General features: G+C 41.7%; 1 protein-coding gene across 41 annotated transcripts in view; it reads right to left on the bottom strand.

Moving 5' to 3' along the window:
* Positions 1 to 21,085, bottom strand: part of camk2b1 (calcium/calmodulin-dependent protein kinase (CaM kinase) II beta 1) — a 71,547-nt gene that overhangs the window by 6,826 nt on the left and 43,636 nt on the right. For 5 of the 41 annotated variants that reach the window (XM_038702630.1, XM_038702629.1, XM_038702639.1 and 2 more), the window contains 6 exons: positions 17,189 to 17,226; positions 14,764 to 14,796; positions 11,908 to 11,976; positions 7,020 to 7,064; positions 4,677 to 4,725; positions 146 to 289 (listed from right to left, as the gene is read on the bottom strand). In XM_038702630.1, coding sequence (XP_038558558.1) covers positions 146 to 289; positions 4,677 to 4,725; positions 7,020 to 7,064; positions 11,908 to 11,976; positions 14,764 to 14,796; positions 17,189 to 17,226 — 378 coding nt within the window. Of the gene's footprint in view, positions 1 to 145; positions 290 to 1,023; positions 1,114 to 4,676; positions 4,726 to 7,019; positions 7,065 to 11,907; positions 11,977 to 14,763; positions 14,797 to 17,188; positions 17,227 to 21,085 lie in introns of all 41 variants that reach the window. The other 36 variants (XM_038702644.1, XM_038702668.1, XM_038702651.1 and 33 more) reach the window with 18 other exon arrangements.

Here is a 21,085-nt window from a genome sequence, read left to right as displayed (position 1 = left end):
AAAGGGCCCCCTTTTCATGCATCATCCTGGTATGGGAACAGAAGAACAGGAGATGCCAATTTATGTTTTTAAGTCTCATCATCACTTTATCTTCCAGTCGTTGTCTACTGTACACTCCCTGTTGGTCTGGCTCTTTTCTACTTACTCTGCATTGGGACAACAGGGGTGTGTGGAGGGGAGGGGGCAGAGAGGACAGCAGGAGGTGGAGTGCTGGATCTCCCTTCCCCGTCAGAAGTGGGCCCTGAGCCCCTACGCACTGAGCCCAGCAGGTCAGCAAACTTTGTGGCAGCTAAGTTTAGGAGGGAGGAAGGGAGGAACTTAAATGGAAGGTTGATCAAAGCATTTTGGGCGTTCAGATGAACAAACTTCGTCTCGGGGAGCACTAAGACAAGCAAGCCACAAGCCAAATGTGAAAAAAAGGTGAGATTTAAGTCTAATTTACTGTGAAATCGTGGTACTTGGTGTGTCATTAGAGCTCTCCACGATGAAGTCTGACTCACAGACAGTGAAGGGAAAAATAAATAAAAAAAGACACAGAGCAACATTTATTCCTAGAAATGTCTGAAAAACAATGTTAAGACAAAGATTGTCATGGAGCAGTATTCTGTTGCAATTCCACGTAAATCCATGAGAAGGAGACAACGAGTTACTCTGAACACACGTGGCGTGGGCAGAACAGGGGGGAGGATAGGATTGTAGAGGAGCAGAAGTACTATGAGGCATCTCACTGTTTTTCAAAACGACTGGTTATGTTGGTATTAAATGTTTTAGACAGTCTGATAGTAAGATGCAAGAATGGTTCTGACTAAGAAGGCTCTAATGGAGGAATGAAGCGCAGTATAAGTTAGTCAGGGTACTTTAGGGATTTAGTAGTGCTAAATGACAGTGTTTGTATCCTTTTAATAGATGCAGGACCGCTGAAACGAATACACACAAGGAAGGATTTTGTCAGGGTATATTGCTAGTACAGGATATAAATGTGCGTGTGTTACAGGCTGCATTTGGCGGGCCATGCTGACTTACAGTACACAGCAGCTGAGGAGCCCTGAGAGCTATCAGGCTGGGAGCTTGTGCTGGACTGCGCCTTAAGCGAGCTGTTGTCTAAGCTCTTCCCTGATGACATGCACACACACAGAAGGAGACCAAACACACACATGAATGCAAAGAGAGATGGCCAAACATATTGCACATGAAAACACAACAGAAATGTCACATTGAGAAATGATGGGAAGGGCGAAAGCGAGTGTGAGATGACACAGCGGGGGCAGATAATACAAGATGATAAACCCAGTGAGATAAATTATCTCGCAGGGACAAGTTACAGCTACTTTTAATTGACGCGTCGTCCATCACGCAATTTCAAAAGCATTTTCATTGTTATTCAAGTTAATAAGTCTGTTTTAGCAGGATTTCCAAGTGTAGCTGCTTTTACTGAGACTTTAATGGAAGTCTTGCCAGTGAGCAGAGGACGGATGATGACAACTTGGTGTTGGCCATGATAATGAGAGAGAGGATGTGGATGTTTGATGTTACTCATCAACACTCGTCTGTTTAATCAGCAGGCACAGAGGAAAACGCAACATATGAACACTCGTTGCTGAACAGAGGGAAAGAAAGCATGCCTGCAGAGGAAAAAAATAGATGGCACAAGACTGGCAGGACAGCTAAGAGAGACAGGAAAAGGAGATTCCTGCCACAAAACTATAGTACTAGAGGTATGACCGCACCCTCTCCAATGTGAGCAAATGAAATTCATAGACCAACGCAACAAACCACAACATTTGCATAAAAAATGCAAAAAAATAATTTCTGCAATTTCTGAGGTAACTACAGAAACCAAACACAACCAGAAAAAGACGTAACAGTACAGCCCACACTGTTTGACTGATTCCTTGGACGCGCAGTGCAGGAACTTCCCAGCAATTAGCACTTAATTCCACAGATGTCACAACAATGACGTAAAAAATGATCGCCTATGCAACAAATTAATGACTCACAACAACTCCCTCAGAAAAGAGCGTCTGTAACATATTCTCTACTATAAACGCGCTGAGAGTAACAGAACAGATATGTGTTAAGATGCTCCAAAAGCCAGCACAGTTGTTGGGTTACAAAGCAGCTGTCGAGCTGTCGCTGACCTGACATGATCCTACAAAGGCCAACATGACAGACTTTTCCAACCTAACACAACTAACCTTCCTCCCGCACTCACCTAGCTCTTGTAGTTTTCTCTGGCACTAACCGTGCTCTGCCGGTTCATATCTTAGGAGTCTTAAAGCTGCTGTGTGAGACCAATGCTATCTAAGGGTGGCGCTAGCAGAGCGATGTGTTTTTAACGCCTCTCTGGGCATTCTGTCGCTATTTCCTGTCCCCGTTGGCTAAATTTAGACCCTGACCCCCCTCTAAAGGTGCCCTTGCCCTCTACACTCCTGCCAGAGGGGTGGGGTGTTAGGGCTCCAATTTGGGACCTTGGAAGGGAAGAAAATGGGTAGGGGGAGGATACCTTTCACTGTGTGTACAGGGAAAGTCCAGTGTGGTACAGTAGAGCCTGGAGGGTATAAAGGATTTTCAGGTGATGCAATGCTCCTTCTGGGTATCCTACTTCTACCAAGGGTCATTTTAATAATTTACTGTAAATTAGCAACAGGGTGAACTTTTCAGACAGACATATATTTTCAACAAAAAAAACCTCTATTACTGGAATCTCACCTACTGGCTGTCCACAACTTTCAAATAACATAAATAACATTTTGACAAAGAGTTATAGATGCAATCACTTTGCTTTATTAGCTTGCAAGTAAGATAAATAATGACGACAAACACTGAATGTTTCTTATGTGCTCTGGAATATAGATAGTTCGATCCCAAGAGACTGGTGCTAACGACAGTTAACAGCATGGTACAGATCAAAATGTTTAACCAAATCTAGCTAACGCACACTAATGCAGCTGGTGCACTTTACTTGGTAATTTTAAATGTTTCAACTAAATAAAATATAGAGTTTGAACTCCATCCTCTCAGGGCTTTATGTGACATTTCAGATTGTGTTCTCCTTTCAGAAAAGTGCCTCAGTTACTTTTACTTTGAGTACATTTTAAAGGACTTGCCCAAACCTCTGCTTTTACAATAAGCATGATGACACCAGTAAAATTGGGGCAGGCCACTTCTACTTGAGAACTACTTCATAATTGTTGCCTCTTTTATATTTTTATTATTATTATTTTTTTTACAGACCTACATGACTACATGACTGCCATGGTTGCTAGGGAATTTGTGTCAGCGAAGCCTCTGTATGGAGGAGGAGGAGGAAGCGCACATTTTGTTCTGTATGCCCGACACCGAAATGAAACATTCATGACCTGATACAGATGCATTGTATTCAGCTTGGATGTGGAGAACAGGGGTGTTTGAGTGTGTTGGCATAGATAAGCAGAGGCAGAATCCATACATTCACCACACAGACATTGTTTCAGTCGCACACACAGCGGACAAAAAAGGTTATTTGCCGATATGTGTGATATGTGCAACTAAGATGGTCATTTCACAATTTCAGCCACAAGCAACATAAACACATGCTCACAACACAAGTACACAACTCCGCAAGCTGACACACCACCCGGACATGTTGGTATTTTAGAGGTGTGTGTTTCTTAGTATTAAGATTTCTGCCAAACGCCATCGCTTGAAAGAAAGCCAAACCACAACAGCATAACACGCAGTACAAGGCCTCTTACATTTCACAGCCCCCCCCCCACCTCTGAGCCACACACAAAACTTCGCTTCAGTCTTTCTGAAAAACCAGCAGAAGCAATACAACCAGACTCCATAAGGGGTCAGTAAGAGGTCAGCTATCAGCCAGCTATCTAGAGTGTGCTACTGTGATAAAAAAAAAAAAATCTCTTTTTCGGTGATTATATATTAAAATAGAAAATAATAAGTCATTAAGCAATTTTCTGTTCCACATTGTGTCTGTAAGCTTTTAAAAATGGTCAAGATTCACGACTTCACACGTTTACTCTGTCAGAATACAAAACACATCTTTTCAACAGCTGGCATCATAATGCATTACCACCCTGAGGCTCGCGATATTGCCGTCTAATAAACAAGAAGCTAATGCAAAGCAGAGCGCCTGTTGCCAGAGGACATTTGTAGGCTCTCTGGATTATCGTAATGCTTAATTGTAATTTCTAAGCTTTTAAAAATGATAGCAACTGTGCCCAATTTCATAAAGACAGACTCAGATCCAACAATTATGTCAGCAAATAATGATGAACACCTTTTACTGCAAGGAGAATTAAATAACCCATTTCGCCATGTGTAACTGACTGTCATAGCAGTCACAATCCACCATTACAAAATGGAAAAAAACTTAACATGGCCAACTGAACGGCAACTGACCAAATGTCCTCTACTTTCTGGCTGAGAGTGCTATCTGCTGTCACACAGTTGTTTTTAATGCTTCCGTTGTTTCAAAACATGTCTGTCTCGTGTGATAATTTTGATCATGAGAGGTTCTGCAGTTACACAGGTTGTTCACTGACTGCCTGCCTACCTACCTCAATACATTAAAAATGTGAAGTGATGATCCAAAATTTGTCAAGTTCCCAGAAGTACTTCAGCCTTTCATTTGAAGCAAACACTTCGGCACGACATGATTTGTATCTGTGCAGTCTTACCTTTCACATCTTCATCCTCCACAGTGGTGTTGCTGCTATCTGATGATTCCTGGAGACCAGAGACAGACAGGTCTGGGTTCAAACACAGTAGCACTCACATTTGTGCTGAAGACACATAGAAGACACACATACTTGTTTTACAAACTCAAAACACAGGCCAGCAGGGGGCATATTCTTATGTTACCATCTTCACAATACAGAAACAACAGAGCACTACATGTTGTATATGGAGGCCAATGAATGTGGATTAAATCCATAAACAGATGCCAGGACAAAATTCCAATATTGTTCAGTGTGTTAATGTGTCACAACCATCCAATAGTTGCAACTAGAAAGTCAAACCATTCCAGCAAACCCATCAGCCTCATAGTTCAATCTGCCACTGTGTCATTTTATATTTGACTTTTTTTACCCATGGCCTAAACTTCTTTTCTCTTCTTCTACCCCGGGCAAAGCTCCCTCTGCTTCATTCTCAGTGTGTGTATGTGTGTGTGCGCATCACACCACATGGACAAGTGACGTCTTTCCTCCATAGGGTGTTTTTGTCTCTTGCTGAAACTGACAGAAACTCAATGGGATGTGCTCCATCCATTTATTTCCACAATGCAGGCAGAATGGATTCTCAAGTGGCAAGTCGATGTCATCTTAAGCAGGGCGTCAGATCGCTCTATTCATCTACCTTTCAGTCTTCCAGGCTGTCTTTTTTTTGTCAGGCTTTTGCCAGAGGAGAAGTTAGCTTCTGATTTCCAATTAGCAGATTAAATGGGCCTAAATTCCCCTGCATGTACAGGAGAGCTGAGAGACTCGGTGACCTCATTAGAAGTGTACTCGTGCACGAACAGCAACACAAGCACAAAGCACAAAAGTGGTTTCATAGCAACTTTTGTGCTTTGTAAAGAGCAGCTGGTGACCTGAGCAGAGGAAGAACAAGTATAGACAAAAAGTGTGTATGTGTGTGTGTGAGGGAGAGAACTGTGGCAAGCATCCTCAAATATTAGAAATATTAAAAGTGTGATCACACCTACAGTTTGCATCTTATTCATTTAGTTTCATGCTAGTATACTTTGTGCACTTCGCTATAGTTTCCCTCACTGGTGTTTATACTACATTCACTTTCATAATAAAACCTCCTGTTTTGGGCCATTTCCCATACAAAGCTGATATTACAGACTTACAAAGGTCAAAATTTATCATTCTCACATGCCCAGATGGATCCAACAAAACCAGCAACTGTTCTAGCCGTCGGTAAGCTGCTTTAAACCAGCCTAGTGTAAAAACTAAAACTGCAATGAAACAGTATTCTTGCCATAAACTGTCAGTCCTGTGTACCCTCTCAGACACCCGCCATTGTACACATTGTCTGACGTCTGACCCAAAATCTAATATCTAATCAAAGGTCACACTGGTGTGACGTTGTTATAGAACAGAGCAAACACAGTGGCGCGCATACGCGCAAACACACACACACACACACACACACACACTAAATACTTCATCATACCTATGAGGAAGGGATGTTACTGCAACATGCAGGTTCATGCACAACTTCTAAACATTCACACAACATTCAACTGTAGCAGCTACATTTAGGAGCTATATGCTATACACAACAAATACACTATAATTATACATCTCTTTCAGCTATATTAGAGCTATGTGTGAACCACAATCTAGTCAATAAATTATATGATCCTTTTGAATATGAACATAAAATCATTAGAAATAGTGATCATTATGCCGATGACAAGAAAGACATGCAAGAAGCCTGTGACTGGGATGATCCTGGGTGTTGTAATATTTTTTACAGGGAAGTTCTCAAAAGTACTTTTACTGAACACTTACATGAGCCAAATGTCAATTATGGTAAATGTTTGTTTTATATGCTGAGCTCTGATATAAGCTACTGAATATTTAAATTATTTTCTGGTGAGCTCCCCACTGGTCCCACTTATAACATACATACTGTTGCAGTTGTTGCCCTCATTAGTATACTGTTCATTTGTAGTATTGGAGTGTAATGTGTGTGTGTGTGCGTGTGTCGAGGTCCCCTAGGTGGAATAATGAGTCACAAGAACACACAAGCTTACTCAATGGGGCATCTGGTTAACAAGGTAAACAACAATTGCATGTTTTCCATAAAAATATAAAGCGAATTTATCTGAGGGGTTTACTCTCAAGCAACACACATACACAGACAGACATATGCACATACGCATTAATAAACCAATGCCAATGGTGTGCTCACACCGATGCATAATGAGAAGAAGGATCAAAGGTCAGGAGAAGATGAGGAAAAGGAGGAGAATGACAAAGAATAGGTCAGGACTTGGGAATGATGTCTACCTTTGTCCCGTCCACTGGATTATGGATGACGGTTGTCTGAGGTTCCTGGAGAAGGAGGAAGAGGAGGAGGGGATGTGGATGGAATAAACGAGAGAAAGGGGGAGAAAGAGGGAGGGAAAGAAAGATAAAAGAGTGTGAAAATGTACAAAGGAAACAAAGAGGGTGATATGAATGTTGGATAAAGAGAAAGTGTTTGTTAAGGCTGACAAAGGAGAGAGAGAGGGGAGTCCTCCAAAGCGAAGTGAGTGGGTGGATGAGCTAATTTGGAGTCAGTTCTGTGCAAATTCAACACACACACACACACACACACACACACACACAGAACAGATACAGCACAGAAACTCAGGGTGAAGTGCTTGCCATATATATCTCTCTCACACACATACAGTACATATCCACAGCCTAAGGAAAGGCACAGCATAAAGCTGCACTCAAAAACTGTGACCTTTATTCAGCCTTAACTTATCCAGGGTTTGCTGAACATAGGCACTTTATTCTACACTACTTTGCTGTGCATGCGTACAGTGCCTTCAATGCCCTTCACATGTACAGAATCAAGAAATAATCTAGATTACAATTAAGAGAATATCAACCAGGGCAGACAATATAAATGAAATGGGGGATGACATAGATTAACACTTGCCTCAACATCTTGCAAGGCACTGAGACGCCCAGCAAAAACACAGAGATGCCTCATAATATGAAAACAGGTAATTTTGTTCCTTCACACTCGTCTCAACAGAAAAGGCAAGCGCTGCCGGGAAGATACTGTCATCATCTCAGGATCCCTTTCTAAAAGAAATTCAGTCTGAAATCACTCACTCCACAAGATTAGCCAAACAGTAGAACTTTTCTCTTTGTTATTTTTCTGCTATCAACCCCATCTAAATCTTCTTGCTGCTAAAAATAAGCTATCACCTCTAAGCTATGACTATGCTACTTTTTTAGCAAAATAGTGGCTCTTTTCCAACACTGTCACTTGGCCTTTATGGCTGACAACCCCCACAGCGCTGGCTTCTTGCCACCCTATAGGGCAGGCACTGATTGCTGATGATTCAGAATGGAGACAGATATATTTTCTTCCCTTTCTGGAGCTCTCAAGTCATTTGATCTACAGTAGAACAGAACCCATCAGCACCCCCCATATTTGTTGCAGCTCTCTTCGTCCCCCAGGACGTGACACCTCTGGGATGACCAATCATCAGCTTTCTCATTGAAGATGATGTTGTCAGGGCAACCGTCGCCCAGGGCAACAAGCACCAGCGGCAACTTGGGCAACCTTTTTTTTTTTTTGCAGATTAGGAGGAGGCGGTGGGTCCTGATGGCATCACATCATCAAATGGGGAAGGGTTTGACCATTACACATACTGAAACTGCTGCTCTTCCAGGGATGTTCTAGTAGCACAGCTAAGTTAAATTAGTTCAATATATGTTCTTTTGTGTTATGGAAATAGAGCCATGCCACATATACTATAGATTAAAGTACATGTACACATTTCAGATTCCCATCACCCCACCAAACGGCTTCCGAGTCAGACAATTAAGGTCATGTAAGTGAAGGCGGTCTGTCTTTCCATGGCCTGGCAGCTCTGTAATACAGGAGTTAAATGTACTAAATGGTTAAACAGTAACTTGCTCAAGACCTTAGCAACAGCATGGAGATCACAGCCGCCCGCCCACTCCCTCTTCCCTTCAAGCATCAGAGAAAAAAAAAAGGCTCTTCTGATCTATGACTGTGCCCACACTACCATGCCCATTCTTAAGCACATAAACGTAAACTTCCCATCAAGCGATTCTGATAGTAAGTCTGCACATGTGCAGACTGGACTGAGACTTAAGCCAACATCACATGCATGCACACACAAAAAACAGAGACACACTCACAAAAGGACAACTGCGAGCATGTCCATCACAAAAATATGCTCACACCTGTTGCTCCATCAGTGTGTTTGGCTGTGTGCTTCTCGCTTTGCCCTCTCTGACGAAAGGACTGAAAGCAGGTGGCTACTTTTAATCACTGTATCAAGCTAGTCTAGTGCTGGTGATCTCACACACACACACACACACACGCACACACACACACACCATGAACAGGTAATTCCCAACATACCAGGTGAACCACTAGGTTTCTATAATAATATAATATAACTGAGCAACAGATTATGTATTACAATTACATGCTTAGATGGAGCTTTGTATAGCCAGAGCTATATTTAGTGTGCAGGAGTTCCAAGGAGCAAACCCAAACTTGCCCAAGACATCAGCTGTGTTAAATGTCTAAGCTGGTGAGATCATTAGTGCGGCATCTAGGACTTGGTTGCCAGTGATTTATGATTAAGCATGGCTACTGGCCTTGGTATATAAATGGCATGATATAACACTTCTGTCTAAATATAAAAACATAATATGTAGAAAATAGTGTCAGAAACCTTATACTCACACATACTTGCAAATGTACCTCACTGTTGGAAAACAACTAAAATGCAGATTAAAGATTAATGTCCACATGTTTTAAAAGTTCTGTTTCAGCACAGTAGCCACAGGTTTGGGTTGTTGTAGATGTTCCCGTTAAAACACCGTAGCCTATAAAGCACAATATGTTCACAAGCTTTTTAAAATCTTTTCCTCCACACCTGTCCTCTAGTTTTTACAATGTGACAATGTTAAAATGTCTACACTGTTAAAAAAGTTAAAAATAAAACCTTTAATTAAATTTCTGCATTCTCATACAGAGTTTTTACTTTTTAAAACGAACCATGATGGTTTCAGAAAACTAATGACAAACAAACTGACGCCATTAAAATGTTCATCTAAATTAGTATTCAAATGACAACAAAGCAGCCTGCAGTAGCTGTGAAAGGCAACTGAGCAAAAAGAAAAAAAGCACATGCCATTAAAACCTCCTGTAGCGCTTCACCTGGAATGATCAGCAGAGCATTAACACAACACTGTAGCTACGCAGCTTTAGCCATTAAGAACAGAGCGAGGATGGAGGTTTCTGCGTTTTTTATCAAAAGACGAAGATAATCTAAACTGTCTCATAAGCAGCGGGATTTCACCAGCAGTGTTGACAGGAAAGAAATTCCTGACAGGAAATTGGGTCATTACGATAACATGAGGCGTAGTGTGTAGCAAAAGTTAGGGCTGGACGATAAAACAATAACATTAATTAGCACAATATAATTTTTTTCAACAACAATATAACAAATGTTCAATAAAGATTCAATAAATGTTTGATTTTATTCACTTGAATCATATACAAATTAGGACTTAATTTTTTTATTAAGATGTTTATTTTGTTGAGGAAAAAGGACTGAAAAAAAAAGCTTTTCCTTAATTTTACTCATGCATATTTGTTGACAAAGATTTTATCATAATTGTTTTGAATGTCCTACCTCAGATTTGCAAAGTGAGCCACTGTTTGGCCTCAAGAGTTTAACCACAATTAACTATCACTATTTCTTCAACTGTGTTTGCTCTGTTCTATAACCACGTCACACCAGTGTGACCTTTGATTAGATATTAGATTTTGGGTCAGACGTCAGACAATGTGTACAATGGCGGGTGTCTGAGAGGGTACACAGGACTGACAGTTTATGGCAAGAATACTGTTTCATTGCAGTTTTAGTTTTTACACTAGGCTGGTTTAAAGCAGCTTACCGACGGCTAGAACAGTTGCTGGTTTTGTTGGATCCATCTGGGCATGTGAGAATGATGAATTTTGACCTTTGTAAGTCTGTAATATCAGCTTTGTATGGCAAAACTCAGCCTTTAAACTTGAAAGAAATAACGATTTGATACTTATCGTGATAATTATCGATTTTGGCCATATCGTCCAACCCTAGCACAAGCAGAAATAAATTGTGATGTTAACTAAATGTCGCTGTTACAGTTATCCCATGATGTCTGTAGACTAATGTACATGATTTAGATGTTTGCAGTTTAAACTTACATGCTGTCTTCACAGACCACACAAGTGCTTTTACAGGTTGATCCTACCCATACCTGGTAACGCAGTGGTGAACAGGGACTGTTAAGGTTTTTAGACAGTACTGGCATGGACTGAAACCATAGCTCTCTGGTAAGTACAACAATTCAAAGCTATGATATGCTTTGTAACATTGTCAGCATTAATGTAAATCCAAACTTTTGTTCTTAATACAATTTTTTTTTGGCTTTTTTATCCAACAGTTGTTTTCTTGGTTGACCTTAATTTTTCCTCAATGAACATGCAGTAAAATCTCCCCTGGAGGCCTGATGCCAAGTAAAAGTATAAAATTGGTTTGCAAGCATGTGCTGGAAGCCCAAGAGCACGCAGGTTTTCATTCTAGATAATCTCACTGATTTTCACACCATCAACAGAAGGGGAGGCATTAATCCTCGAAATCAGCTGGTGTGCTATTTGGCTGGAAGGACAATCTGCAGACCGTTAGACTTTGATGCTCACACTGTGGGGAACTGCTTCTCTACAGATGCATAAATTGGAAGTAGGGGGTAAATTGCTCTGACAGCCTCGGCAGGCACTGGTTGTCTGTTCCTCTTTGGCAAACTTTCACTGACAGAGAAAATGACATGGCAGCACAATATCAGCTCTAGTGGAAGTCACCCCCACCTGCCATGGGGAAATGTTTCCAGACACCACCTGCTGGTTAAAGACCTTTCCGACCGCTGTGGCCATCGCAGCGGCTACACAAAGATCAACCACAATCAACAAGACAGAGAGGAAAAACAGACAAAAGGTGAAGGAGTAAGGAAGTAGGTTAGGGTGAAGGTATAGGGGTTTTGAAGGATAGACGGTTGGTGGAATAGACAGACAGAAAGACACACACACACACACACACACACACACACACACACACAGGTGAAGGGGGGCTTAGGAAGTAAATACCAGAGCAGGTGACGGGATGTTTCCTTTGGGGCTGGTGACTATGCTGTTTTTGGTGCTGTTTGTCTGGGGCTGTGCAGGAAAGGAGAGGAAAGGGAGGAGACACAACAAGAGTGTTAACAACAGCAAGAGGTGGGTTTGTGTGTATGTCCACGCTTGTATGTAAGTTTATGTCCTGTGAGAACACATTTTGAGCTTCTCACCACAGTGTTTCTGACATCCTGTTGGTTTAATTATAATTTAATTTCATTCATTTCAAGTTTATGATGCAGATATTTTGACAAATCCGTCTCAGAAAATTCTTCCTCCACCCCAATACAATAGAGGTTAACGGAGTTTTGTTTGTGTTGCTCTTAAAAAAAAACGACATTTAAAAAAAACTTCCTTGTCTTTTCATAGCTGTCAAGATTACAGTTTTCCATTATTTTTATCTTTAGACTAAAATTCTGTCAAATTAAGAGACAGAAAATAGTGGTTAGGCCGTAAATGAAGATCCCCACAAGCACAGTTAGATAAACACAGGTTCATGTCTGAGTGTGGATCCCAGTAGATATCAGGAAGCAGCAGCAGTGACGAAAGCTTTACCTAAGACATTCATTCACAAGACTGAGAGGTGCAATGAGGGGGCGGGTGACATCATCATATTGTGACTTGGTAATGACTACCGCTGCTTAGGATGCCACATCGCAACGATTCAACTGTGCCATTTGGCCGTAATGAATCACCTTCATAAGCCACGATCAAATGCTTCTTTGAAGGCCACACATCAAAGTGCGGCCGGTCCTTTATGTCTTAGTTCAATGACAACGATATTTGCATTGAATCTACATAACATTTTTTCTCATCCTGTTGCAAAATATTAACTTGAAATTGCTAATTGGAGCTGAGTGCTGGGTGTGGAAGTGAATCACCAAAGTGAGTCACTCTAAGAAGTCAGTTACCGTTACATAAATCTTAATCACTCTTAAACACTATTTTATCTAAGCAGCGTATCCTGCTAGTCAGTGAAAGAGGTCAAAAGGAGTCATGGATTACTTAATGGGTCATTAAGCCTTTATAAGGTGTGAATGTTAAAAGCCCCAATGCTAATCAAGATAGCGAAACCGTTTCATATCACACACATTTCTACATCAAATTTAAAAAGGAAGAGTTAAAGAAAGTATTTTTATTAAAGCAGGTGTTGATATTGTGCAGTGATGCTGAGTCACAGAATTGGTAATAGTTTGACACATGGATTTACAGGATAGAAAGAAAGTCAAGAATGGTGTGTGTCTGTGTGTGTGTGTGCGCGTGTGCGTGTGTATAGGTGTATATGTTTACCAAAATATGAATTCTGTAAGCCACAGGGCTTACTCAGGAGAGAAGAAGGAGAAGGAGACAAGAAGAGAGTGTTGTGTTTTTGCACACCTAGTGCAAAAACACAACACAATGCAAATGCACACAGAACAACCATGAAAATACAAGCTGGTGTAAGCCAACAATAAGCTGACATATAGACATTTCTCACACACACACACCAGTGCACAAACAAACACCCACACTCAAGCACACATTAAACAAACCAAAGCCGTCATCTGCCATCACCCCACTGCCTCCGTGGAGCAACAGGAAATGTATTCCTCATCAAAGTAACAGTTAGCAGGTGAGACAGAGCTTGTTTGCAGTATCAACTCAAGGTCTTAGGCATTCGCATCATGTGTGTCTTTGGGGGAAAAAGCCCCCTATGTTCCTGAATGGCATTTCAAAAACTGGCATGAAGACAGATGGTCCTGAACAAAGCTTCTCCAGTGGTGAAAAACAGCTGTTGACGTCCAAAGCCAAACATCTAAACCATTTACTATACTGAAAGCAAAACCATAGTATTAGGCATCAGAGGATGCAAGTCGAGAAGAGATCACACATCTTCGCAATTAATACAATGATGTTACAGAGAGCAAAGAAGGAGAAGGTAGGTAAAAAGTATTCACAGGTGGTTCCCCAGATGGGCACAGAAAGCAGTGCACAGGGAGAACAAAGGAGGATGCGGTGCAGAAGAGATGATGGGTGTGTAGAAAAAAGTGACATGCCGGGGTAAAGAAGGTGCCTTGCGGCAGAAAAGAGGGAAACAAGTTGGGGGGTAAAATTCCTTTCCAAATCACTTACCTGAATTAAAAATGTACTGCTGTTTTGCTCATTATCCCTATGCAAATTTAAAATGTCAGTTGCTGTTCAGTGCTTAGAGGTAGTCCCAGGAGCATGTATGTCCCCCACCTACCCATATGTTTGTTCCCACTTTTTGTTTGGAGTATGTGCAATGTCTTGTCTGAAGAGCTCTGTATTAAAACTACAAGCACAAGCGCTGCCTCTATTCTAAAAGTGTGCCCCTGACAGATCTGGAGCAGTATCCCTGGAGTAACTCTGATGGAACTAAAACATCCTGCTTCCACACGTTTTTCAGAGTAATGTCAGGGTTAGCGTAATGGCAGTGCACTTTGTAAGAGCCAAAGATGTGACGTCTGCCTGGCATTTGTCAATTAAGTTTGACTTTCTGTATTGTTATTTTCCATAGCCATCACTTATCATGTTAACTACTCAGTTCTGTTTCTGTAATTCCTAACAATTCCTAAAATGGATCACTTCTCATGCACGGGAGCATTATCTCCAGGAAATGCTTAAATTACACCTGACTGCTGTTTGAATTAAAAATGCTTCATGATGCTGCAGTTAATACTTCAGTGAAGTGAGGGAGACTTGACTCCACTGATGAAATAGAGTAAAGGCAGGGAAAAGGTGGCTAAAACAAATACAGGATTTAACAGGTGGAGAGAAGGAGCAAAAGAAAAAGGAGTGACTGGGCAAATGCATAAATAGCATGCTCACCATGTACTGGACAGTAGAGCTGGACTTGCGTTTCTGTCCTCAGGCGATTGATGGATGGATTGGTTTATTGATGGATGGATGGATGGATGGTAGAAGAAGGGGGGAAAGAAGATAAAGTAACGGATGACAAAATGTGAATGTACTGGTACAAAGTACAACATAGAACTGGTCAGTGTAAGCCAAAACTTCCACAATTAGATGGCAATGCAGCGTTTACTCCTGTAAAAGAACAGGATCAGACTTTTCCAGAAAGCTTGGAGAAAGTAGAAGTAGTGTTTCCCCTCTTGAAAATGAGATTTTGAAGTGTTATTGCGAAAGTAGGGAGGGGCAAGCACACACAAAGGAGCGGTGGAAGTCATCAGGAAAAGGAAACAAGAGTGGGAAGCAGATCACAGAGGAGTCGTGCGGATGGAAAAGCGGTGACCCACTGTGCTTCTTCAACAGAATAAGCCTGTCTGTGGCAACAAGGAGCAAGATGGGGGCATAACAGAATGGAAAGAGAAGGAAATACAAAATTTATTCTGTCAGCATACAAAAGCATTCTCCCAGAACTCATTTTAAATCTAAAATCACCACTGGCTCAATACTGTTACATGTAGCATTTATACATCCATAAATTGTTAGCATGATAATTTGGGGACAGAGGTGCAATCACCTCAAATGAACAAGACCAAAAAAAAACCCATTGGAACCTAAAAGGTCCTCTATGTTGTATATTACATTATTGTGAATTCAGGCCAAATTTGTTTTGAAGCAGCTTATCAGTTTATCTATCCATCACAGCGACGTATAAGAATGCCACATGTCATAACTTTTAGAAACAGGAAGAATAGACACAGTGTGTGTTATCAATATAACAACACTGCATGAGATGCTGGATGAAGCGACTTTTATAGGAAGTAGCTAGCAGCACGGGAGGCCGATGGTGGTGTGTAGTTAGTGGCAGAGAGAGGCCGCCTGCTTGCTCTGAGCAGGTGCTACAGCTGAAAAACGTCAGGTGCCATAATGCATTAATGAACCAGCGGAGAGGAAGAAGGAGGAGTGGCCGAGGAGAGGAGGTCAGAGTTGCCAAGAGTACAAAAAGGACACGTGGAGGGAAGAAACAGGGGAGGAAAGCAGGGACGGCAGCAAACGAAGAAGACGCCTTTAGAAATGGTTTGGGGCGAGTGTGGGGAGCCTGTTGCTAGGCAACGAGTGCATCGCAGTGGAAGTAAGCGTCTATTTCTGTCGTCTATGTTTCCAGGGTCCAGACTGGCAGCTATTCCTGGAACTGGAGTCACATTCCCTGCTGAACCAACTGAGCAGTGAGACAGGGGAGGGGGGCCATGTGCACACGTGAACAAACACACACACATGCACACACGCACTGCTGCACATGCACATAAGCAAACCACACATGCGGACACCCCCGCTTATGCACACTTGGTGTGCAGGCATGCTCACACACCCATTTGCGCTTTCATTCTCTTTTGAAACTTACAAAGAAATGTGACGTATTCACACACGGTCACATTTACATATTCTCAAATACACACCTTTCAGTCCACGTGTATGTGCACAAAGATGCCCAACATGATGTACAATGCAAAGAAGAGTCGCAAACACATTTGTTTGCATGTACACAATGTTCCAAGCTTTGCTGGACACTATCATGCATGCACGCTGCGCACACAGACACATCCATTTTTGTGTGGGATGTGTTACTGCAGTGTGTGTATTTGCGAGCGTGGGATGGTGAGAGATCTTCATTAAAAGGATGAACAGGAATGTGGGGTTAAAAACCAGATGGGGTGAGCAGGAAAAGGAAGGAAGAGACAGAAATGGAGGGATGAGAGGCAGAGGAAGTGATGAAAAAACGAAAGGGGAGGGCTGACAGATGGTTACATTTAATAATGGAGATGGAGAGGTGGCAATGAGCTGAATAATGCCAAATGAAAATAAAGGGTGCTTTCAGAAAGATGTGCTACTTGAAGCTTGTGCTCTGGCAGGCAACACACAGGCTGATACATGCACATATACACATAAGCACATATGCACGTGCACGTATACAGACACATATCAACAGATATGTATCCAGAGTAGGGCTGTGGCTTTTTACAAAAAAAAAATCTGTAAATATCTTTACTTTACACACCCAAAATGGTATGCCAAAATCCACAGAAAAGTCCAGCAGCCCTAATACAGAAGTACATCATCAAAAAACACATCCAATGAGATTATGACACACAAGACATGAGACACATTCAATTACAAAAGAAAGAGAGCTACAGTAGGTAGAAGTGAGATTAGTCAGATTGGGAAAGAAGCAAATAGCAGAGCAGAGAAAAACAGCAAAGAGGCAGAAGAGGCAGAGTTTCTACCTCTGGAAAATAAAGCTGAGTTGAGAGAGTAGAGAAGTGGGAAGAACACATGTGATGACCCTTACCTTGACATCTGCTTTTTTGTTGAGCAAGGTCTTAGCTGCTGCAGTGACAAACACAGGGAAAAATAACAAGTCAAAGGTGGACATGAGTTGACACAGAGAAGTGCAACAACAAAGTTTTCAGCGATATGTCTGCTACAATATCTTTAACCCACATTAAAGCCTTCAGAGATTACATTCAGTTGACTTTGAGAAAAAAATATTTATTATTGACCCCTGTAGTAAAACTGCCTTTTTGCAAAGCAATGGCTCAGCTGACATAGCCTTAGGCTGAAAGAGCAAAGGCACCTTGCAGATAAAGCGCTTTAACTTTAACTGTTTTATAACTATAGCACTGTAACTTCCAATGAAAGTGTACTTTCATTACTTGTGCAACATTGGATTTATTTCCGCATGTGTGCGACTAATATCCACTTGCTTGAACAGACATGGTTGTAAAGCTGCATCTGAAAGAATGATAGAAAAGTTGGGTACTGATGGGCTCAGTGTGTGTTGTTATCCACACATACGTTTTTCCTTTTAGTGATACTGAGCAGCCAAGACACCATCTAAAATGAACAGCGATCAATACAGAAGCTTGTGTGCATCAAGCTCATTGTGCAATCACACGTTCTATAAAGTAATTGAACCGACTCGGTGCATTAGAGTAGTTTTTATAGATATAGCGAGGTTCAACATAGGTCCCAAAGTGTTCGATGTTAAAGGCTAAAGCTAGTTGGTCAGGTGAACAAGATGCCTCTCAACCCTTCACCATATTAATTTGTCTTCACACTTGCTACATAGTCCACCTCTTCTGGAGTCAGAACACCATACTCGTCTTTCTAAAAACCAAAGATGTTGTTGTCAGTGAAATAATGTTCTCAAACTCATTGGTTCACATGAATTCTTGTGCCATGGTCCCCTCATGGCCGCGAGGAAGCCGAATCAAAGATGGCTGCTGTGTAAGGCAGTAAGTCCTGCCTTAAAGAAGTCTTTGGGGGCCTTAAGGAGCATTAGTCTAAAGCCTGCTCTGTAATGAAGGATAATGGGGGGGCAGTAGGAGAGGAAGAATGATACTGTAGAAACAGTCCTCTGATGAGCGTAATACCCATAATAATCCCTGTGGAAACTGCGTTTAGACAACAGTAGACAGTCTGAAGGCCATTCACCATGGCTGCACTGCTATAGCACGGCTATCAAGGTGGTCCGATTGCATTAAATAGATACACATTCACCCAGAGGGGCCCCAAAGTAAGAGCCAGACTCTCTGTGATGTGGTGTTGGTGGGGGCTGCGGGTGTGCCTGTGAGGACGTAGACAGAGGATTAACACTAACAAGACACCAGAGATTGGACGAGCAATTGTGTGCATTTTCACTGCTCACAAATCCTCTAGCAGACGTGTTGGTACTGTACAGCTCCAACCCTGGATGCACACACATACAGGAAACGACCACCAGCATACATGAATTGATGAGTTTGATATGTCATATTGGATGACTGAATGATCTGTTTGGCTATTATATATGTTGAACTGTTTAATTTTAATTTCTCTGTGCCTGTAAATGAACCAGTGGAAGAATAATAGATAGTAACTCTACCAGTGAAGGAAACTCACCTTATCGAAATATGTAAGCTAAAAATGACCACAGATCCTGATTAACTAGGGACAGATTAGATTTTCAAGCATTTTTGGAATTGGAAGACATTTTTTGATAAAGGTTTAAATGCGACCTTTGTGAAATGTGTCACCAAGGCAAAATAAATGCATATGGGAAGGAATCTCGCTGTCTGTCTGCTTCACATTCTCTCTTATTGGTGTAAAGGGGAATAGCTACAGCTTGTCAAAAACAAATGAAGTCCCAGAGTCTCTCTTTTACTCCCCTAGACATAATCCTTACTGGGACTTTTTTAGGGGCTGAGTGCAATTTCAAGTCTGATCAGATGCAATCACATCAGCAGCCAGCCACGTTACATAAAACACTATTTTCAGGCAGTCTGGGATTTTTTCCTCTCTTTCTCTCTGCCTCTTTCCTCTGAACATGAGACATAGCTCCTCTCTGATTTTCTCACTTTCGTTTCCAAACATGCTCCAAGCCAGCTACTTTGAATTTTCAACAGAAGCCTAAATTCCATGAGAATTTAGGGGGAACAGATGTCCAGTCACAAGGAAGCCAGTTCTTTTAAGTGAAAAACCACATCCATACAAGCTCACTTGAAAAGCGAGACAGCAAGATAGGGTGTGTAGAATACATCACTGCCACCTTTTGTCCTAGCTTTCAATGAAGTCAATGAAGAAGCATTATGAAGTGATAAAGAAGCACTACATAATCCGGAGATATGCGAGACTGCCATGAATGTGTGTGGTTTATTGTTGTGCTGTGTGTTCTTCCTCCGTCCGAAGACCGGTTGTTACTGAGGAGAAGAAATGGGGTCAGAATAGTGTCAAGTTCATTCTCTCAAATTCTCTGAGGGCTTGGCAGAAGAGGAGAGGATATGAAAGGAGAGCAGAGAGGAAGAGTAAGGAGAAGAGTAATGAAAGTGATAAGGGTATTTTGCTGTGCTCTTTACAAACACCATTATTCTGCCAAAACAGCAAAGTGGATGTTCTATTAAAAAAAACCCGAACTGAAGGTTGCTAAAAATGGCTTAAATTCCACTGATGAAGAGGAAATCTCTGTAGAAACCTGAAAAATAAAAGGAAGCTTAATTCAAGGTGGAGAAGCAAGGGGCACTCCTTACCTTGCCACAAATTACACATGAAGCAAGAAGAGAGAGGAGGAAGAGATTAAAACAAAAGCACCGCTATCAATTCCTACTAAAAACACGCAAGATGCACCACTGCAAGAGCAAAGAAAGGATGGGCATGGATTCACATCATGTTTCAGTTGTGATCACACAAAAGTGCCATGTGGAAATGCAGTAAGCTACTGGAGAGACCCACTCAGAGGCCTCAGACTGACTCAAAACCTTTAGCATGTTAAAGGCCAGCACACATTAAAAGATACATTTTCTCTACACTAGTGGATGTAGTAGATGGCGACTGCATTTGTGTGTATGAATATGCAAAAGTGAGGCCTCCAGTAAGCCAGCGAGGCAGAGTGAGGCTGATAGGGGGAGACAGCCCACTATAAATATTTGATTGGAGCCTAGTGGAGGCTGAGGGACACAGAGAGGACTGTGGAGTCCCAGCGGTCCACAGAAACAAGGACACTGTCACGGTCTCCTTAGCTCAATGCTAGACTGTCATGTGAAGTTTTTTTTGTTGCTTATGCCTGCGGTTCATTTCTGCATACCCAGAACAAACACATTAGGTTGGGTTCACATTTATTAAAATATCCTCTGAACCTACTGCTCTTGCACTTCATTGTTTAAATATCTGTCTAAAAAACACACAAAAAATGTATGTGACATCACGCACTGGTCTCAGAAGGAATGTTTTGTTTAAAACTGCCATCATATACTGTAAAAAGTGCATTGGTGACGACAGCCAAGGATGTAGCAAGCTGGAATTATTTCTGAAGAGGTGGCTGACCAAACAGTAAGTATTAGATTTACAGGGGGACAGAAATAAAACTCTAAAGCTGATGATACACAGAGCAACTTTTAGAGCAATCGTGCAGGGCAACGTTGCTGTCAATGGCAATGAATAAAGATTACTACCGTAATCCCCTTCCCCCACCACTCCGCCACCCGCCCCGCACCGCCGCTATCCGTTCAAATAGTCATAGTCAGACTTGCCACTAGCAAGATTGCCCAGCAACATTGCTGAAAAAGTTGTCCCGTGTATCATCAGCTTTAGAGGATGTCCATGTTTCTCTGTGTCGGCTGCATAAATAGGCAATTGTTTACTAATAAGGTTAGCGTTAACCAGTTGATTCGGCCATAGCGTGCTTTATTTGACTACACCTAATCCAAAAACA

The sequence above is a fragment of the Micropterus salmoides genome, unplaced genomic scaffold, assembly GCF_014851395.1.
Source record: "Micropterus salmoides isolate LMB-PRFRI ecotype aquatic unplaced genomic scaffold, ASM1485139v1 Ms_hic_scaffold_7, whole genome shotgun sequence".
NCBI lineage: Eukaryota > Metazoa > Chordata > Actinopteri > Centrarchiformes > Centrarchidae > Micropterus > Micropterus salmoides.
The sequence above is the reverse complement of the archived record's forward strand: the minus strand, read 5'-3'. Positions and strand labels throughout refer to the sequence as shown.